General features: G+C 56.3%; 1 protein-coding gene across 4 annotated transcripts in view; it reads left to right on the top strand.

Moving 5' to 3' along the window:
* TFEB (transcription factor EB) overlaps positions 1-19,073 on the top strand; it is a 46,587-nt gene that overhangs the window by 14,313 nt on the left and 13,201 nt on the right. The window contains exon 2 of one of the 4 annotated variants that reach the window (XM_040983353.1): positions 11,719-11,866. The exons of 2 other annotated variants lie outside the window; for them this stretch is intronic. In XM_040983353.1, the coding sequence (XP_040839287.1) occupies positions 11,862-11,866 (5 nt within the window). In that variant the 5' untranslated portion in view covers positions 11,719-11,861. Of the gene's footprint in view, positions 1-11,718; positions 11,867-13,513; positions 13,740-19,073 lie in introns of those variants that run through there. One more of the 4 variants, XM_040983354.1, reaches the window with a different exon arrangement.

Below are 19,073 nucleotides of genomic sequence, written 5' to 3'. Positions count from 1 at the left end.
CCTGCTGATTGCCCCCAACTTGCTACATGTGCAGTGACTCTGAGTCAGGAATCATAGCAGCTGTTAGCACTCCCTCCTCCCCCTGCAGCCCCGTCTGGCTCTGAGGGGCTGTGCAGAGGAACCCTGCCTACAGGCTTGCATCAGGAGCCACACTTAACTCTGTCTGGCAAGTGTGTGGCCTAGTCAGGCTCTCAGTTTCTTCATTTGTAAAGAGGACCTAGAAAGCCCTGGGCAACTGGCCTCCAGGGCGGGGATGCCCGTCTTGTGATCTATTGTGGATGAAGTGGCTGTGGGAAGTGTGGTGAGTGTGGGGGCAAGTAATTACTGTCACTCACCAGGCAGGGAGGACCGAGGAGGTCATGAGGCCGTCAGCTGCCTGGCTGGAGAGCCCCCCGCTACGCCACCCCATGACCTGAACGAATGGTGGGAGAGACCTGTGGCCCAAGGCAGGCTGGGGATATCCCCAGCTCTGAGTGGAGGTGGCCTGGTGGGGACCTCAAAGGGGTCTGGCTTGAATCTGGGAACCCCCAGCTCCAGAGCCCTTCCCCATGCTGAGTGCCCTGGGAACCCCAGCTTGGGGGTCTGTGTGGCCAGCTGCAGGGGCAATACCCTAGTCCTGACTGGCAGAGGCCAGTTTCCAGGAAGCTGTGGGAGGCTTCCTGGAAACCTTCAGCGGCTTAGGCGAGAACTGCCATGGTCCAGGGTGCTGTTCAGTGGCAAGGTGCGTACATTGAGCATCCACTGTATGCTTGCAGTTTAGTCTTCCCATTCAGTTAATGTATAGGTCTTTCTATCACCCCATTTTACAGATGGAAAAACTGAGTTCCAGGGAGAGGGTGAGCCTTTTTCTCAGTGTTGCCTAGCTGGTGAGTGGCAAAGCTGTGGGTATTCAATCAGGAGTTAGGCAGCCGGTCTGGGGAGTGTCACAGCCAGCTGCAAGCCCTTGAGCAGAGACTCTCTGATGGTCCAGAGAGACAGGGATAGAGACACTGCTTTGCTCCTCAGATGGCTGCAACGGCCAGGGCTAGGTCTGGCCAGAGCCTGGAGCCAGGAGCTTCTTCCAGGTCTCTGACATGAGTGCAGGGCCCCAAGCATTTGGGTTATTGACAGTCACCTTTTCTGCTTTCCTAAGTGCATTAGCAGGAGCTGGATAGGAAGTGGAGCAGCTGGCACTCAAATGGACACTCACAGGGTATCCTGGTATTCCAGCGTTGCAGGTGGCAGCTTCACTCACTATGCTGCTGTGCTGGCCGTAGCACCTGCTTAAACAGCGTCTGCACCTGGTGAGGATCCTGCACAGACTCTGCTGCCGTGTGGCCCTGGTTAGGTTTGCTGGCTCCCCAGGCTCCTGGGGTGTGTGGCCCAGGAACTGGCCCCTGTCTTCCCCTTCTCAGCAGACCAGCTGATAATCAGGTGTATCAGAAGCCTCTGGGAGAACACAAGCCCTGGACTCTCCGGTCACACCCCGCAATCCCACCCTAAGGCAGCTGGGGACTCTGAGAGCCCAGGCAGGGTCTGCTGCTTCATGCCCTGCAGGCTTCTCACCCAGCGACCCCCAGATCTGCTCCAGAGCTTCCCCACGGGGGTTCTGTAGGCAGCCACGTGGGAATTTTGCCTGGCTGTTAAGATGTAGGTGTCCACATCTGAGTGCTGGGGCCTGGTTTCCTGTTCATGCACACCCTGGGAAGCAGCAGTGGTGATGCAGGTAATGGGGTTCCAGCAGATGGGGTTCTTTAGCCACTAGGCTACCGCGCTGGGCCCTAGTGTATCTATCCTTCTCTCTCTCAAATAAATAAAAAAACTGGGGGAGGGGGGAGTAAAATAGGAGTAGAGGAATGACGAAATGGTGGTGAAAGCCTTAACTGGAAATAATATTTTTTTCTTTGAGACACATTAAACAGCCTAGCAAACATACTAGGTAGTAATGATACCCAGTCAGGGAGGGGCCTGCATGGTAGCCTAGCAGCTAAAGTCCTCATCTTGCACGCGCTGGGATCCCATATAGGTGCCAGTTCTAATGTTGGCAGCCCCGCTTCCTGTCCAGTTTCCTGTTTGTGGCCTGGAAAGGCAGTGGAGGATGACTCAGGGCCTTGGGACCCTGCACCCACATAGCACATAGGAGACCTAGAAGAGGCTCCTGGCTCCTGGCTTCAGATCAGCTCAGCTTCGGGCATTGCAGTCACTTGGGGAGTGAATCATTGGATGGAGGCTCTTCCTCTCTGTCTTTCCTCCTCTTTTATTTATTTGTTTTAGATGGAGAAACCGAACCCTAAAGTGAAACTTTGGAAAGCATTTTCCAGGGCCATGCCATTGTCCGTAACAGAGCTGGGGCTAGACCCAAGTGCATCTGCCTCCACAGCCACCTGCTCTGCCCGGGCCACCCTCTCCCTTACCTGCTGTCTGTTCTCAGAGAAGTGTATGTGGCTGCTCCCTTCTTGAGTATTCCCTTTTCCTGCTCCTCCTTCAGCTTCTAGCAATAGAAGGTGTCCTGTTCCCGGGGGCGGGGCGGGATATCTCTGGGAGCCAAGCTATGCGTGGCCCTCAGCTCTGGGGAGATGCTTGCTGACCCAAGGAGGCAATATGCACATGCCAGGCCCTCAGGACAGAACTCAGTACCCGGTTCAGGAGAAACCTGACTGTGTTCCACCAAGCACAGAAGTCTGTGACTCTGGCAGTTCTTAGATTTTCGGGGGCCACGGGAAGCAGAGCCTTGGCCAGGGAAGCCACGTGGCAAAGGACTCCTAAGATCAGATTCATTCCACCAGTTTGCAGCCTGCACTTGTACACACACATTCCTGCACTAGGCAGGCAGCTGGCTGGTAGAGGACCCCTTACACAGAGGCTACACGAGGCAAGGCCTGGTTTCCCAGCTGGAGGCCTGGTTTGCCTGGTTGTCAAATTTGGAGCAGAGGGGAAGGGTCTTGCTGGTGCCGATTAGGCTGAAATTCCCTGGGCTCCAACCTCTGCCGACTGTGGTGGCCCCCCTGGGAAGGCGGGAGGAACTGAGCCTCCCTGGCAGAGGGTGTTCTGTCCTGGAGGGCCATTTGCCCATGGTATTCTTAGCACTGAATCACCCGAGAGACTATTTTTAGCCTGAGTTCTAAGTGGTGCCAACATCTGGCACGGCCAGGACCAAAGGGGGTGAGGGTAGCAGGAGCGACCCCTTTTGGTGCCTCTGGCTCCTGAGATCTTGGCACCAGCTCTGGCCCGAAGCTGGACACGTGGTAGTTGCCTGCTCCTTTGGGTGCCTTGCCTTCCCTACTACAGCTCAGCTCCTGCGGAGAGGGGAATGTGGGGGTGCAGTGGGTGCCCTGTTCCTGTTGGCAAAGCAAGGGCTAAAGGTACTTTCCAGCTGGACATTTGCCAAGCCATCCATTCAGGGTGCTGGCCAGCATCTGACCCTTGAAACCGGGGCTTCCGAGGAGGGAGGGGCCCTATCTAGCCCCAGGTGAGGACAGAGGGGCTAGAGCAGCTGTGGCTAGCCCAGGCAGGCTCTGCATTAGACCACCCCGGGGCTGAGTCCTGGGCCTTAACTATGTGACCATGTACTATTTGTCAAACTCTTCATGCCTGTACTTTCTCATCTATGAGCTGGGGACGGGATGCAGTGTCGGGAGGATCAGGTAGCAGTGAGTGCCACGGTGCATTGGAAGGTGCCACATCACAGGGAGGTGGCACTGTGGTCCTTGTGCTGCCCTGTTGAGTGAGTGGGCAGGAGGCATCCCAGTTTTCCCCTGAGGGAGGGGATCCTTGGGGCATGGGACACAGAGGGCATAGCAGGGATGGTTTCTGCAGGGCTGCAGCCCAAGGTTGAGGGCTCACAGGTAGACTGGAGGTGGGACCTGGCCAGTAGCTTGGGAACATGCGATCTTCCCACACATTGCTTTATGCCCACTCAGGACGGAGGTGGTACCCTGGGCCGTGGAGTATGGTGCACATGGCAATCGGGAGCATGTGGGTCCATGAGACATTCACTGGCAGTGGATGTTGCCATGTCATTCCCTTGAGGGAGGGCTGGAGTTTCATTGCCTTGAGGGAGTTGGGGGAACAGTTTGGCTTAGAAGTTTCGGGGGGGGGGCAAGGCTCCCCCTGAACCATGCAGTCCACACCCCCGACCTGCTTCTCAGGGGCTTCTGGGATATGAAGAGGCTGAGAGAAGTGTAGGTTCTAGACTCTCCCTCAAAACCCCAGAGGGGCCTTGAGATTCCCCTGGGAGCATGGGAGAGGTCCCCGCAAGGGCAGCTGGGTGGTCCGGCCCTGCCAGTTTTCCATTAAGCTGCTGCATCCTTGGGCTGCACAGACCAAGGTCCCAGAAAATGGGGTATTCTGCTGCTAGCCTCAGCCAGGAGCACCATGGGTGCACGACTTCCCAGGTTCCCGCTACCTGGCCTGCTGTGCCCTCTGACTGGGCATTGACTTGGGAGGGGATGTGTGTGCTAGGGACCCGATACCTGGGATGTGGTGACATGGAGGGGGCTGCTTCTCGGAGGGAAAGCCAAGCTGCTGCCTTCAGGAGGGGAGGTGCTCTGTTAGTGGTGGGATCTGGGTCACTTGAGAGGCAGCACTGTGATGGATACTAAAGCATGTGTCCAGGCGCTGGTGTGAGGCAGGTGCTCAGGGAATAGTTAAAAGAAGAGCATACCATGATAACAGCACACCAGCTAGACAAGCAGCTCCCCTGATGTAGGGACAAAATCCCACCTTTCCTTCTCACCTCTGCCTTCTCCTTCCCCGTCCCCTGCTTTGGGGGACTAGCCTGAGGTTACCTCAGCACGGGGCTCTAGACTTGGCCTCGGTCATAACCTTGAACCTCTTCACTTCCCCAATTGGATTCTCAGTTCTTTCATCTATAAAGTGAAAGCCATGGGCTCAACCTAGAAGGCCCCTTCTGGCCCCCCGCAACCTTGGTTCTCAGGGGCAGTCTCCCCCAGTTTTGGGGGAGGGGAACACTCTTTCCCTGGTCTCCCTCCACATGAAGGCCTTGGCCCAGGGCGGGGACCCTGACTGAGGAAGGAGCTGGGCTCTGAGTGGTAGCAGGTGGACTTAAAGGATGCTGTGCTGCCTACTGCTCTTCAGCTGTAGAGAGAGCCCGTGGGTGTTGGGGTGGGTGGCCATCCAACTGTGTCCACCGGGCAAGAGGGGGTTACCGCCGTGACTTTGGTGTGTGACCTTCAGGGAGTGTGGGCGGCCCGCGGAGGGAGTACATGTTTGTGTCTTTGGGCCTGGGTGTGAGGGAAAGTGTGTGTGACCTGTGCTTGGGCCAGGAGGGGGCAAGTGCAGGTGGATCTCAGAAGGGAAAATGATTGGTTGCAGCCTGAGGTTCCAGAAGGCCTGGCCTCCTCCCAGCAGGCTTTCTTCCCTCCTCCCCTGCTCTGCCCTTGGAGTGGAAGTGGGGTAAGGGACTGCCCCCTGATTGAAGCCCCTCCTGGGGAAGTTTCAGAGCCATGGGCTGCCATACTGCCATTGTGGGGAGTCAGTGGTGACATTGTGACACCAGCAGAATGTCAAGACCCCCAAGTCCTGGAATCTTGTAAGACCCTTGCCAAAAGATGTGTTCTCACCCCCATCCCCGAGGCCCTGACTGGGGGCACTCATGGTGGTCAGCAGCCAAACAGCTTCTCAGCTTGAGGAGACTCCAGACAGCTGGGGCATGGGGGCAGGCAGAAGACAGGCCTCACCTGCTCCCTCCACCCGACCCTCCGGCCGCCACCACCAGCGGGTGACTCACTCCCCCAGGGAGTAGGCCAGCTCCCATTTGGGAAGCCCCAGGGCCTGGTGCAGACCCAGCGGTCACCCAGCCTGGGTGTCTCAGGGCCTTGGCCAGCTGGGGAGAGAGGAGGCAGGCCCTGTGTTTTGGGCAGGGACAGGTAGAGCCAGACTTCTCTCGCCCCTTCTCCTTCCATCTGGCCACAGCCAAGGCTGCAACCTCGGGTTATGTAATGGACCCAAAATGCCTTGCTAGGGAACAGCCCAGCTGGGGCCAGGACCCAGGAGTGCCCAGCCAGCAAATGCTGCCACAGGGCCTGCTCTAGCTTCCCTTCCTCCCTGCCCCCCCTTTCCCCAGGGGGAGGTAGACACGGGGCTGTGCTGTCTGGGAGGGGGAGGGGAGGCCCTCTCCTGGGACATGAATTCTTGGCCTCACCCCAGCTGCTGGCCCGCCCAGCTCTGCTCCAGGGTAACGCTGGGTGCACACACAGCCCCATTGTGTGCCTGGGGCCCTGCACCCGCCATGGGCCTGGCACCAGCTCTGTCAGCAGCAGTGGCTTCATTAGCTTCTCGGCACCCCCGCTGGGACCTGAGTCCTGTCCAACCCCATCCCACCTCAGCCTTAAGGAGGAAAAAGGGGGGCTGGTGACAGGGATGAAAGTCCTGGGTGAGGAGGGCCCATGACCAGGTCGGACACTTGAGAGGCCGTCAGCTGTGAGAGACACAAGCGGAGACTTAGCTCATTCACCAATGAGGCAGCTGAAGTAGCAGGCGGCGGCACTCACTGGGTAGCTGTGGGGAGCCCGGGAGAGGGTTGCAAGGCCTGGTGGGTTCTGGTACCCCTGTGTGCTCTCACAAAGTATGCTGGTACATTTGTCAGGCTGGTGCTCTGGCTGAACAGGCAGGACAGGCCTGCAAAGCAAGAGGGCAGGTTCTGGGTCTTAGTTGCTCTGTTGCACCTGCCCTGTGGCTGTTGGAAGGGACAGTAGAGGTGATGCTTACTCAGGGTCTGGTCAGCTTCTTCTTCTGTAGGTTTCTTTATTGGAATGTCAGAGTTACACACACACACCTTTCATCTGCTGACTCAACCTCAAAGTGGCCACAGGGGCTCTGGCTGGACCAGGCTGAAGCGGGAGCCAGTACCTTCTTCTGGGTCTCCCAAGTGGGTGTAGGAGCCCAAGGACTCGGGTCATTCTCTGCTGCATTTCCAGGCTCATAAGCAGGGAGCTGGATCAGAAGTGGAATAGCCAGGACTTGAACCAGATGAGGGTGCTGCTGGGACCCTTGTGGGACTGGTTCTTCACCTTGCAGGCTGAGCTGACTTGCAGCCCTGACTCCCAGGGCTGTGGAGCTGCAAGCTCCCCTTCCCCATCCTGCTGCTCCCTAGCTCTCTGTCCATGCTGAGCCCTGGGCCTGCCCTCTGCTTCAGCCCGGCCTCAGCCTCTGCAAAGGGGCAGTGACCTACAGGGTGGTGAAATGCTGGGCTGGGCCCAGAGTACAGGCGAGAAGGAAATAGGGAGGTCACTCCTTCATTCCCTGCCCGGGACTCCATCTCTCCCTCCATGCAGCCCGGACTCATCATCCTCTGTGATCACCTTCCTCAGCAACCAGTCCATGCATCTTCATCTCAGGTCACAGAGCAGGCATGTCCAGCCTTACCTGTCTTAACATGGCAAGGTCCAGAGCATCCTGTCTGGGTGCCTCTGTGAAGGCCACACCGGAGATGCCAAGAAAGAGCAAAGCCTGGGCCAGCCCTCAGGGTGCCCACACTGAAAGTTTTGGGAGAAATTGACAGAATGACCTCAGTTTCTCATCTGCAAAATGGACACACTAGTATCTCCTACTTCCCAGACTGAGTGGGAAAGTCAAATGAGTCCATGCGTGAAAAACTGGACACCATTCCTGCCAGGTGGCTAATGAATCGTCTGATTCAGTTTTATGTGCAGGTGTAATAGAGGCAGAAGCAGAGCTCTCTATACTGGGCAGAGCTGCTTTACTCCAAACTAGATTGGAAATACAACAGAGACTATCTTGGTTGATCTTGTGTTCCTGTGTCAGACCAGAGTCAGACTTAGGGTAGATGAGGAGGCTGTTTTCAAGCAGTGATCAGAGGAAGGTAAAGATAGGGCAGGCTCCCCCAGAGGAGGCCCTAAAGTATGGCTTCAGGGGATGAAGAGGAGCTAGACAAGCTGTGGAGGGGAAAGAACTAGAAGGAGCATGTGGAAGCCAGGCCCAGGTTAGGGTGAGGGAGTCAGGAAGTCCCCTGGCTGCCCCCAGGGCTTGTTCATGGGGAGGGAAGACCCCTAATGCCTTGGGGGCCCTGGCAGGGCATTTGAACTTTATCTGGAGGGGCAGGGAGCCCCAGGGGTGGTGGAGCAGGAACATGGTTGGTTCTGTCTCTGTGTCTTATTCCCTCGGGACCACCTTCTCCCTCCATTTCTTCAGTGATGAGTTCTATCCACTCTTCAGCCTCTTCTCTACCATTCTTACTCACCCCACCCTGAAGACCCCCAGCCCTGCCTTGGCTTCCTCTCTGGCCATTCTGGCCTGTTCCCTCTGCCCTGCTGTTATCTGTTTTTCCCTTCCTCTCCTAGTCTCTGGGATAGCAGTTGGGTAGAGTTGGACTTGGGAGGTAGTGTGGTGTCACTGCATAGTGGGAGCTGGCATGATGGTGCCTGGGCCTGCGATGTGACATAGCCCTCTGTAGCCTTCATGGAGTGACCTCCCCACCTCAGTAGTGTGGCTGAAGCTTAGGAAAAAGACCAAAGTTTACATCATCATCCGGATGCAAGGAAACAGGATTTCCAACCAGATAAATTAGGGAGTGAAAGGATCTTGTCTTTTTGTTTATAAGGTTAGTGGAGAGGGATATTGAAACAGATGGGAGACTACAGAAAACCAGTGTCTCTTCTCCCTACAAACATCCATTCGTCTACCCATGTGTGTGTTACATCCATTCATCCATCTATGTACAATCCTATTACATCCATCCACGCAGGAATCCATGCATCCATGTACCCAGCCATTCATTCATCTATGAGTCTATCCATTCACCCCTGTGTGCACACATCCATTCACCCATGCATGCATCTCTCCATCCATCTATCCATGCATCCACCTGTCCATTGTATTCATGCACCTATGCATCCACCAAATACTTGCTCAGCACCTCTGTGGTACTAGGCATTACATGAAATACTTTTCGTTTAACCTTAACAGTCACTCTCCAGAATGGACATCATCCTCATTTACACACTAGGAAGCTGAGACCCTGTGAATTCAAGTAGGTTGATGAACACTGCACATCCAGCTGAGATGCAACTCTTCCTGCTGTTAGTGTGCGAGCAGAAGGCAGCATTTGGTTTTAGCAGTGCCTGGATCTGAGTGTGTCATCAGATGCATGGACATGCAAAGATTTCAGAACACTGAGGTTCTACAGTTCTATCTTTGGAGCATCATCCTGGAGCCAGAGAACATTGCCGGACTTCACGTCATATAGGGATTTGTCACAGCAACCAAATGTTGCTGATATCACCTCCACTGCGGAGGTTTCTTCTCCATGCAGCTTGTCACACTGCCAGTGCTGGTTCCTTTGTCTGTGCTTTATCAACTCTGATTTTGAGAGCACACAGAGGTAAACTTTCAGAGACTCAGCCATATTCTCTTGGGCAGCCACAGTCTGGAACTGGCCCTTCAGAAATAGGGACCATTTCCACAGGTCCACATTTGGCTGCTGTGCCCTAGTTCAACCAGTCTCCTCCAAGGCCTGAATCTTACCAGTCTGCAGTCAGCTTTCCTGCAGGGTAGGTCAGCTTATTAGTGTTATGGTTGTTTGTTTGTTTAACAGATTTGGAAATAGACAGAGGTCTTCCATGCTCTGGTTCACTCCCCAGATGGCTGTAATGGCCAGGGCCAGATCAGTCTAAAGCCCAGGGACAAGGGCTTATTCTGGTCTCCCATATGGATGCAGGGGACGGGGACTTGGGCCATCTTCTGCTATTTTCCCTGGAGCATTAGCAGGAAGCCAGATCAGAAGTAGAGCAGGGCTCTTCGCAGTAGCCTAGCAGCTGAAGTCCTCACCTTGCACACTTTGGGATCCCATATTGGCACTGGTTCTAATCCCAGCAGCCCTGCTTCCCATCCCAGCAGCCCTGATTCCCATCCAGCTCCCTGCTTGTGGCCTGGGAAAGCAGTCGAGGATGGCCCAAAGCCTTGGGACTCTATACCCGCGCGGGAGACCTGGAAGAAGCTCTTGGCTCCTGGCTTCAGATCAGCTCAGCTCCGGCCATTGCGGCTGCATGGGGAGTGAATCAATGGACGGAAGATCTTCCTCTCTGTTTCTTCTCCTCTTTGTATTTCTGACTTTACAATAAAGTGAGTAAAAATCTTTTTTAAAAAAGTAGAGCAGGGCCTGGCACGGTAGCCTAGGTGCAAGTCCTCGCCTTGCACATGCCAGGATCCCAAATGGGCTCCGATTCTAATCCCAGCAGCCCTGCTTTCCCATCCAGCTCCCTGCTTGTGGCCTGGGAAAGCAGTCGAGGAAAGCCCAAAGCCTTGGGACGCTGCACCTGCTGGGAGACCCGGAAGAAGCTCCTGGCTCCTGGCTTTGTATTGGCGTAGCCCCAGCTGTTGCTGCCGCTTGGGCAGTAAACCATCAGACAGAAAATCTTCCTCTCTGTCTCTCCCCCTCTCTCTGCCTTTCCAATAAAAAAAAATATATTTTTAAAAAAAGAAGTAGAGCAGGGCCCGGCAGTGTGGCCTAGTGGCTAAAGTCCTCACCTTGAACGTGCTGGGATCCCATATGGGCGCCGGTTCTAATCCCGGCAGCTCCACTTCCCATCCAGCTCCCTGCTTGTGGCCTGGGAAAGCAGTTGAGGACGGCCCAAAGCCGTGTGGGAGACCCGGAAGAAGTTCCTGGATCCTGGCTCTGGATCCTAGCTTCGCATCGGCCGTTGTGCTCACTTGGGGAGTGAATCATCGGACAGAAGATCTTCCTCTCTGTCTCTCCTCCTCTCTGTATATCTGACTTTCCAATAAATAAATAAATCTTTAAAAAAAAAAAAAAAGAAGAAGTAGAGCAGCTGGGGCTTGAACTGGCAACCATATGGGATGCTGGCCTTGAAGGAGATGGCTTTACCCACTGGCTGCACCACGTGCCAGCCCCTGGCTTTTTTCCCCTAAACTCTGAAGTTAGTTGTTCATTTTCATACCTCCTTGGAAAGGGTATGGGTTCAAAGACTCGGGGGAGAGTCCCACAGCAGCAGTGCAGGACTTGTGGGATGGAGAAAGGAAGGAAGCTGACAGTGTGGGCCTCTTTGGTTCCATCTCTCTGGGAATCATGGTTATCCAGTGGGGCTGGAGTCTTTGGTTAGGGGTCCTGGGAAAGGAAGGGTGTGGACTCCCTTGGCTCTGGTGTAGGTGTAGGTGGCACTCAGGAGGGCTGGTTCCGGACTGTGGGTGCCCAGGGGAATATGCCTGGGGCCTTGACAGCTTTGGCCTCATTAGCCAAGGCCTGACCTGGTGGTGTGCCAGGCAGGCCCTCTTGCCATAGTCTCCTTCCTGTCTTTGTCCAGTGGCTTGTCCAGGAAGACCCTTCCCACGGGAGCCTGTCCCCAGTGCCCCCTTCAGTGGGTTCAGCAAACACTCAAGGAGCTCTGAGGAGGTGCTATGCAGAGAGCAGAAGCTGGGCTGGGGTGGGGGAGGGCTCTTTCTGGGGCATGAATGAAGCTCTTCTCAAGCTAGAAGTTGGCTGGCCCTTGGCAGCTAGCATGGTTAGTTCCTGCAGGCAGCACCTCCATGACTCCACACTCTCCCAGGCAAGCTGGGTGCTGGTGGCACAGGGCCTGGCACTGTCACCCAGTCCCCTCCCACCTCGAGCATCCTGAGACTGTGATTGCCGTGGTTTTCTGACTTCCTTTTTCTTTCTCTCACTGCCCTGCCCATGGCTGCCATGTGGCTGCCTTTAGTCAGCTGGAAACTAGGCCTTCTAGTGCTTTCCTTCTGTGTCTCCAGCAGAAGATGATGTAATTTATGGGGCCCGAGAGGAGAGGACACCTTGGCCCTCCATTAAAGCCTGGATTCTGCTTGCTTCCATTCCCACACCTGTCGGCTTCATCCCACTGCAGCTCTCATCCCTAAGGGGACAAGGGAATAAGATGAGGTAAATGAAGGAAGTGGTGTAGGTAAGACCTCTGGGGTAGGGACAGGTGTAGTCCCACTGGGAAGTGACGGGGCTGTGGGCAGGTGTACGGAATCCGCAGTCCCTGAGATTCTGCACCCACAGCCCCTCCCCAGCGCAGCTTTGGTCATGATGAGCTTAATGGCAGAGGCAGGGGTGTGTCCACCTGAGCTGGCCACACTCATTACCTCTGACACTCTATTTCCTGGGGGGGGGGGGTGGGGAGGGCGGTGATGGCATCCATTCCTGCCAATTGGCAGAGCTGGGGTATCAGAAAGAACATTTCTGCTGTCTCCCCTGACCCCACATGGGCAGGTGTATGGGTCTGTGGCTGGGGGTGTGGCAAGGAAGAACAGAGAAGGTTTGGGAGGAGTTGAGATGTGGGGAAAATGGTGGGACTTTCAGTTCAGATCTCAGGTTTGGCCTTAAGCGTCTTTGATCCAGTCCTGCAGCTGCTGGCCAAACCTGACCCTGTGGAGAAGGTGGAGCAGCTCCAAGCCAGGCAGATAAGAGGGGTGGGAGATAAGCAAGGGAGAGCAGGGTTTACTGACCTCCGTCCCCACCTGACGCACAGTCCTGAGCACTCTGTCCTGCTGAGGCAAGAGGCTTCTTGGGGGTGTTGGAGGCCCCGGGGGGGGGGGGGGGAGAAAAAAAGGTGGCTGTGTCTGTGTGAGTTTTGCAATAAAGCCTTCATGTTGCTCCAATACCTGTGTGTGGCCTCGAGAGGTGGGGCAGGTGGGAGGTTGGAATGTGGCTGTAGGCGGTCATTTCTCCTCTATGGGCCCAGGGAAGGTGGCGTGCTGGGCAGGTTTCTTCTGGCTTCCCAGGAGGAGAGGTGGAGCTGCTTCAGTTGAAACCTGGGCCTAGGGCAGCAGCCTTCACTGGGGAGCCCTGGGGCCGTTAGGGGAAGGCTAGGCTCTGGGAGAAGGAGCCCAGGATTTTCTGTTTTGACTTCCCTAGGCCGAGCTCCTGCACTGAACAGAGGAGGAGGCCCGTTGGGACAGGTGCATGGAGTGAGGGGACAGCAGTCCCTGGGCCACTGCCCGCGCTGGCCACCCGGCCTCCCCCGCCAGGCGTGAGTCAGATCGAAAGCAGAAGCTGCCAGACACCGCGGAGAGTGAAGCGAGGCAGAACCAACTGTGCTATTTTGGAAGCCGGTTAATTCCCCCTCGCGCCGCCCCGCCTCCCTCTCTCTCTGGGCTCTCATCCTCCTCCTAGCACTTTGGCCTCCTCAGGGAGCAGTTAGGACAGGGCTGGAGTTCCCTGATGTGTGTCTCTGTGTGTAGGGGGTTGATGGGAGAGGGCAGAAAGCCGGTTACCAGCTCTTCCCTTTGCCAATCCCCCACCCCTCCAATTCTGGTGGGGAGAGGGGAGGAGCTGGCGTCTCCCAGCGCCCGTGGGTGTTGGAGGCCAGAGCGCCCCCTCTCGGCGGCGCCCGTGGGTAGGGCGGCCCCGGTGAGCGGCCAGGTCACCGGCTCTCAACCCTGCCCTGTGGCCCTGGCGCCGCCCTCCCCGCCTGTCTTTCGCCACCATCGGGGCCAGCTGTCAGCTGCCTCTCCCAGGGTCGTGAGTGACGAGCACCTCAGGTGGGAGCCTCTCCCGGCAGTGAACCTCAGCGGCCTGGGAGGGATTTCCGGGCCCTGAGGAGAGATATTTTGGGGCTGTGGGCCTTTGCAGAACCTGTGAAATCGCTCACCCCGCAGTAGACCTGACCAATCCCCTTAAGCCATCAGCTCACTCATTGGACATCCTAGGCCTGCTTGGAGTTCTGTTCCTCCCGTCCACCCTTTTGGGTTTCTTTGGAGCCCAGGCGAGCCTGGGGGTCCCTGCCGTCCAGCCTGCAGTGGAGAAAGAGGTCAGTGGGGTGTGTGTCGTCTGAGCTGAAGAGGAGGGCATGGGGGTGGAGAGGATTCCTTGTCCTTTTTGGAACCGTGGGCCAGGGGCACGATGGGCTTGGCCCTTGTAGTGAGCGCATGCAGGGGCGATGGGAAAACCTCTGCTTCATGTGGCTGCCTCCTGGGTGGGGTGCCTGGGGTCAGAGCTGTACAGTTCACCACCCCTAGCGCATGTGCAATGTTGCTCACCCAGGTTGGTGGGAGCGGGGGCGGGGGGATGGTCAGCAGGCAGGGGACCAAATGACATCTCGATCCTTACAGGTCTCAGGTGAGCAGGACTTGGGTTTCTGGCTGCTCAGATGGAATTAGGGGTTCAGGCAGGTGGGGGAGGGGCAAGGAAGAGCAGGCTCCTAAGCCTGCTGCAGGGTGCTCCCGCACCCCCAGTCTGGCTGCAGAACCCACAGGCAGGCACATGCCAGGGGTACTGTGTCCTCAGGTGCTCTGCCAGCCCTATGGCGGGCAGCCCTATGGCGGTGTGTGTGTGTGTGTACAAGAATGGAAGTGTAGCTGTGTGTCTCACAGGGCCCGTCTGGGTTGGGTTTCCACTGGTAACCACATCAACTTCTCGGCTGTTTTCCCACAGACCATGACTATCTCCTGCAGAGCCCAAACACGCGGTGAGCCCACTGAGTGGGCACAGAGCTGGCTCACAGCCTTGTGTTCTGGCACCCGCTTGGGGTCCTGGGCTTGGGAGTCAGGGCTTTTGCCTCAAGTTCATTGTGGGACTCAGACATCCCTGCTTGTCCTTTAAAGTGTCTCTCTCTAGACTGCCCTGCACCTGTCTGCTATCTCCTCACCCACACCTCTCATCACCAGTTTTCGTACTTGGAACCCACCTGGCAAGGTCTTCAGGAGGACCAAGTCAAGTTTCTTTAAAGTGACCACAAATCTTGCAGGGTAACTTGCTAAGAGGTGCAGGTTGTTAGTTTCAGATTTATTTATTTGAAAGGGAGAGTGTGTGTATGTGTGAGAGAGAGAGAGAAGAGATCTATCTACTGGTTCATTCCCCAGATGGCAGTAAAGGCTAGGGCTGGACCAGGCTGAAGCCGGGAGCCAGGAGCTTCATCCAGATCTGTTACGTGGGTGCCCAAGCACTGGGGCCATCTTCTGCTCCCTTCCCAGACTCATTAGCAGGGTGCTGGATTTGATGTGAGGCAGTGCTGGGACATAGACTGGCATATATCATCATACAGCAGCTTAACCCACCGTATCACCACACTGGCCCCAAGGTGCTGATTCTGACTCAGTGATCTGGACAGGGGCCACAGAGGCTGCTTTTTCAACCAGCAGTTAAGGGGTATGATGCCCTCTCAAAGTCCCATCAGGTAGATGGGGGTTGTGCAGGCATGGATCTGACACTCTCAGACCACTCCCTCGGGGCCAGCACATTTCAGCTCCTTGCCAGCCTGCTTTACAATTGGGGAAACTGAGGCTGCATGCTCTAGTGGGTGGCAAAGGCAGATTGGAACTCTGGTCTGTGGGGTCCCAGGCATGTTTCTGGTCCTCTAAACCCAGCTGTTTTCTAGATGAAGGCATCAGGAAGCTGCATGGGTTGGCCCTGGGTAGAGGGGCAGCTTAAGGCAGCAGCATAGCTCTGGAGGAGGTAGTTCCAAAAGGGCTTGTATCCTGCTCCGGCCAGCTTGGCCAGGTCTCCCCGCTCCCCCTGGCCAGCTCAGTCAAGCCTCCCCACCTCCCCTTGGCTACCACCACATATACAAGCACTGGGCTTAAGATCCCCTCATTCCTTAGTCCTTTCTGCAAATGCTGAACTCACTGGGGTATCCACCAGTTCCTGAGTATCCAGGCAGTGGCTGGGTCTGGGGACCAGGTGCCCCTGCTCTCTGTCTTCCAGCTGTGCAGCTGTTGGCAGGTGTTTGGCCTCTCTGCCTCAGTTGCTCCTTTGTGAAATGGAGATGATCAGTGACTCCATCGATGGGTGAGGCTGCTTTGAAGAGTAAGTTGGTGATGGATCTGAATGGGCTGGACAAACTGCCTGGGGCATGGTGCATGCCCAGTGTGTGCAGTCCTTGACAGCTGTTGGGAGGTACCTCGAGACCATAGCCCACCCCTTGTTGAGCTTGTAGTGTCCCCTCCTTCCTGCTTATTTCCTCCTCCTCAGGAAGGCTGACAGTCAGACCCAAAGCCAAGTAGTTGTACTTGGCAGTAGATCAGATCCCACGGAGAGCAGAGGCCAAGTGGGCATGAGGGCTACAAGTGATGAAGGTAAAAAAGACCCCGGAACAGGGCCAGGCACCAGGCACAGGTGGGGATCAGAGTGCTCGGTAGGTACCAGGCCTGGGGCAGGGTGCCAGGCTGGGGTGGCTTGGGGGCCAGCACAGAAGTACGAATCAGCAGTCCAGACCTGCAGCAGGGTTTGAAGCAAGGCACTATGACAGAATGCCAGAAGGGGCTCCAGGCTGTGTGCTGCTCTGTGCACCTGTGTACCTGCCTCCTTTCTCACTGGGACAAGAAGCCTTCCTCACCCTGTGCAGGTGCAGAAGAGGCTGGGATGCAGGCTCCTCCTCCCGGGAAGATGAAAGGCAAAGGCTAGATCCTACCAGTAGCTAGTTTTTCTTCAGCGGACCTCTCTCAATTGTCCTTTCCTGGCCCCGCAGACTGAGCTCCCAAGGACTGAAGCACGCACATGCATCTGTACCAGCAGGGCTCTCAGCACATAAGTGTATATGGAGGAGTTAGAAAACCTTCAAGATGTGCCATGCAGCCCTGCATGTGAGCCGCCATGGACCCAACACCCAGCGAAGGGCAAGAGAGCTGCTGGGAGCAGGTGTGGCGTGATCAGGCTCTTGTGCTGAGCCCGTGGGGCTATGGTACCCCTGCAGGAGGACTTACTGCAGTCTAAGTTATTGGACCCTCCCCCCACACACGATCTCTGGTGACACCAGGCTGCCTTGTCCTCCCTGGGGAGGGCTTTAGGGATAAGTGGACTGACTGCCACTCAGGACAACTGGGGTGTGCTTCCGCTCCCCTGCTGGGAGCAGGCGCACTGTGAGGCTCTGTGCAGGAGCTCTGAGTGCACTGGCTCCCTGATCCTCCCTGTACCACCCGCATGCACAGCACGCTGGTCCCATGCCAGGGATCTGATCCATTTTATCACATTTCTGTCTGGTAGGCCTGATCTAACTGTCCCCTGGGCCCTCTTGTGGCCCATGTGCACCGCCTCACTGAAACCCAGATATACAAGAGTTGTTCCTGAAGCTTGTGGTTGTGGATATCTTGGTGGAGGCTAAACGACCTATGCAAGGAGCCTGCTGACACCCCGGAGGTGTCAGGGAGTGCTGAGGACTGCACAGGCTTCATGAACAAGGGCATGGGGTGGGAGTGAATAGGGCTGGGAGGGTAGAGAACATTATCCCATCTGCATGGGGGCAGAGGTGGCTTTCCTTGAAGGGCCCTGACTTTCTCAGTTTTGCCAAAGCTGCAGGTCATGCACCTGAGTGCTTAGGCCAAGTCCCTGCTTCCACGTGTTCTTGCAGTGTGACCCTTTTAAGTCTTGGTTTCCCCATCTGCTGGTGTTGCTGTTTTCCTGGGTGCTGCCCGCGGAGGCTGGGTTAGGGAAGATGCCTGGTGTGCAGTGGGACTAGTGGGTGTTTGCTGCACACAAGAAGCCATGCTGAGTCAGAATATGTTGCAGCACTGGACAGGCAGGCCCTGGGGGCCCTGCGTATCTGTGTTCTGAATCTGGTAGGTACAATGGGATGGGGGCTCTGAGAGAAGATAGGTGGCGTCTCTGGATGCTTCCTGGTTGCTAGGAGACCGGGAGCTGATGAAGAAACAATTAGGGAAAAAGAGTGGACACAGGCAGGGTGCCTAGTGGGTGGAGTGGCCATGGTGAAGTGTAAGGGGAAAGAGGAGGGGGATTTCACATTCTTGCCCTGGTACAGCCGAGGAGTGAGGTGGCTGCCTTCTGGGATGTGTGTATGTGTACACAAGCGTGCTCGCATGTGCTCTTGCACGTGTGTGAGACACACACACAGAAGCAGAGACATGCGCGGAGGCTGGGCTGTGTCTGCATGTCCCTGCGCTAGGCTGCCTCAGGGACGTTCTGGTTTCTCTTCATGCTGCTCTCAGTTCTGCATGCCCTTCTCCTCATCCTGCCACTCCCAGGGCCAGTCCTCCTGGAGCAAACCCATGCCAGGGTTCAGCCTGTCCCGTGGGAAGCACAGGGTGCCTCTGCTGGCTTGGGGCTGCCTTTGAAGCGGCTCTGCGTGCTGCCCTGGGCCAGTAGGCCGCCGGCTGGGAGGCGCCGCGACCGCCCTTTCCTGTGGGATGTGAGCCTGGACTTGGCCACTGGGCCTGGGATGTGGGAACTGGACGTTGCTCCACTGGCCAGGAGCTGGGGGCAGGTGTCCTCTCTTCCTCCCTCTTTTCCTCTCCCTCTCCCTCCCACTCAGAGACTTCAAAGCAAGCCCCTGAGTCTCTCCCCTGCAGCCCCCTGCAGGGGCCCTTTGCGGTGTTTCTGGGAGAGGTGTGAACTCTGGGAAGCCAGCTCTGGGTTTGAGTCTTGCCCTGGTGCCACGCAGGTACCTTGTGCCGGTGCCTTGGTGGAACCTTGGCTTCCTCGTGGGAGTCCCTGGTTCCTTTCCAATCCACTTTCAACACATACAGAGGGTCTGGCCTGTGCTGGGGTCATGCGATCCCACTAGACATCAGTTATGTCACGTGACAGATGCAGATGGCCACACCCTCCCTGCGGGGCAGGGTCCCGGGCTCTTGCCTTTGAAGTCGGCTATGATGACACACAGGCGTACACCTGTGCACATTCACTGGGCCTCACACCTCAAAGCTATGAGGTTTTCTGGAATAATTAACATCCCTACACGGAGTGAGGAGAGCAGAGCAGTGAATTAAACATGTTCAAAGCAGGTGCTTCTGACCTTACATCCGTTTCTGGGACCCAGGGCTTTCCAGTCAAACAGCACACACTTCCTGAAGCGTGGGGTTTGCTCTCAGCATGGGAAGTAGCCGGAGGGTCCCAGTGCCCTCATGGCCTCCCGGTTGCCCCCTGCCAGGCATGGGAATGCTAACCTGCATTGCCCAGTGGTCCCAGGCGCAGGACACTTGGTGCTTTGCTCAGTACCCTGCCTATTCATCATCACTGTAAGACCCTGAAGGAGTACTTACTCGTCTGTCTCCACCTGCCTCTCCAAGACCTACTCCTGCCAATTACGTGCTAGACAAGCACTAAGAAAAAGCATCTTTCAAAACCCAGGCTTTGGGAGGGGGAACCCAGAGGGGGCTTGGTAATGGGAAAAGCTGGTCCGAGACCTCCCTGC

The sequence above is a fragment of the Ochotona curzoniae genome, unplaced genomic scaffold (genome assembly GCF_017591425.1).
Source record: "Ochotona curzoniae isolate NIBS_2020 unplaced genomic scaffold, NIBS_Ocur_1.0 contig_3819, whole genome shotgun sequence".
Taxonomy (NCBI): Eukaryota; Metazoa; Chordata; class Mammalia; order Lagomorpha; family Ochotonidae; genus Ochotona; species Ochotona curzoniae.
The sequence above is the reverse complement of the archived record's forward strand: the minus strand, read 5'-3'. Positions and strand labels throughout refer to the sequence as shown.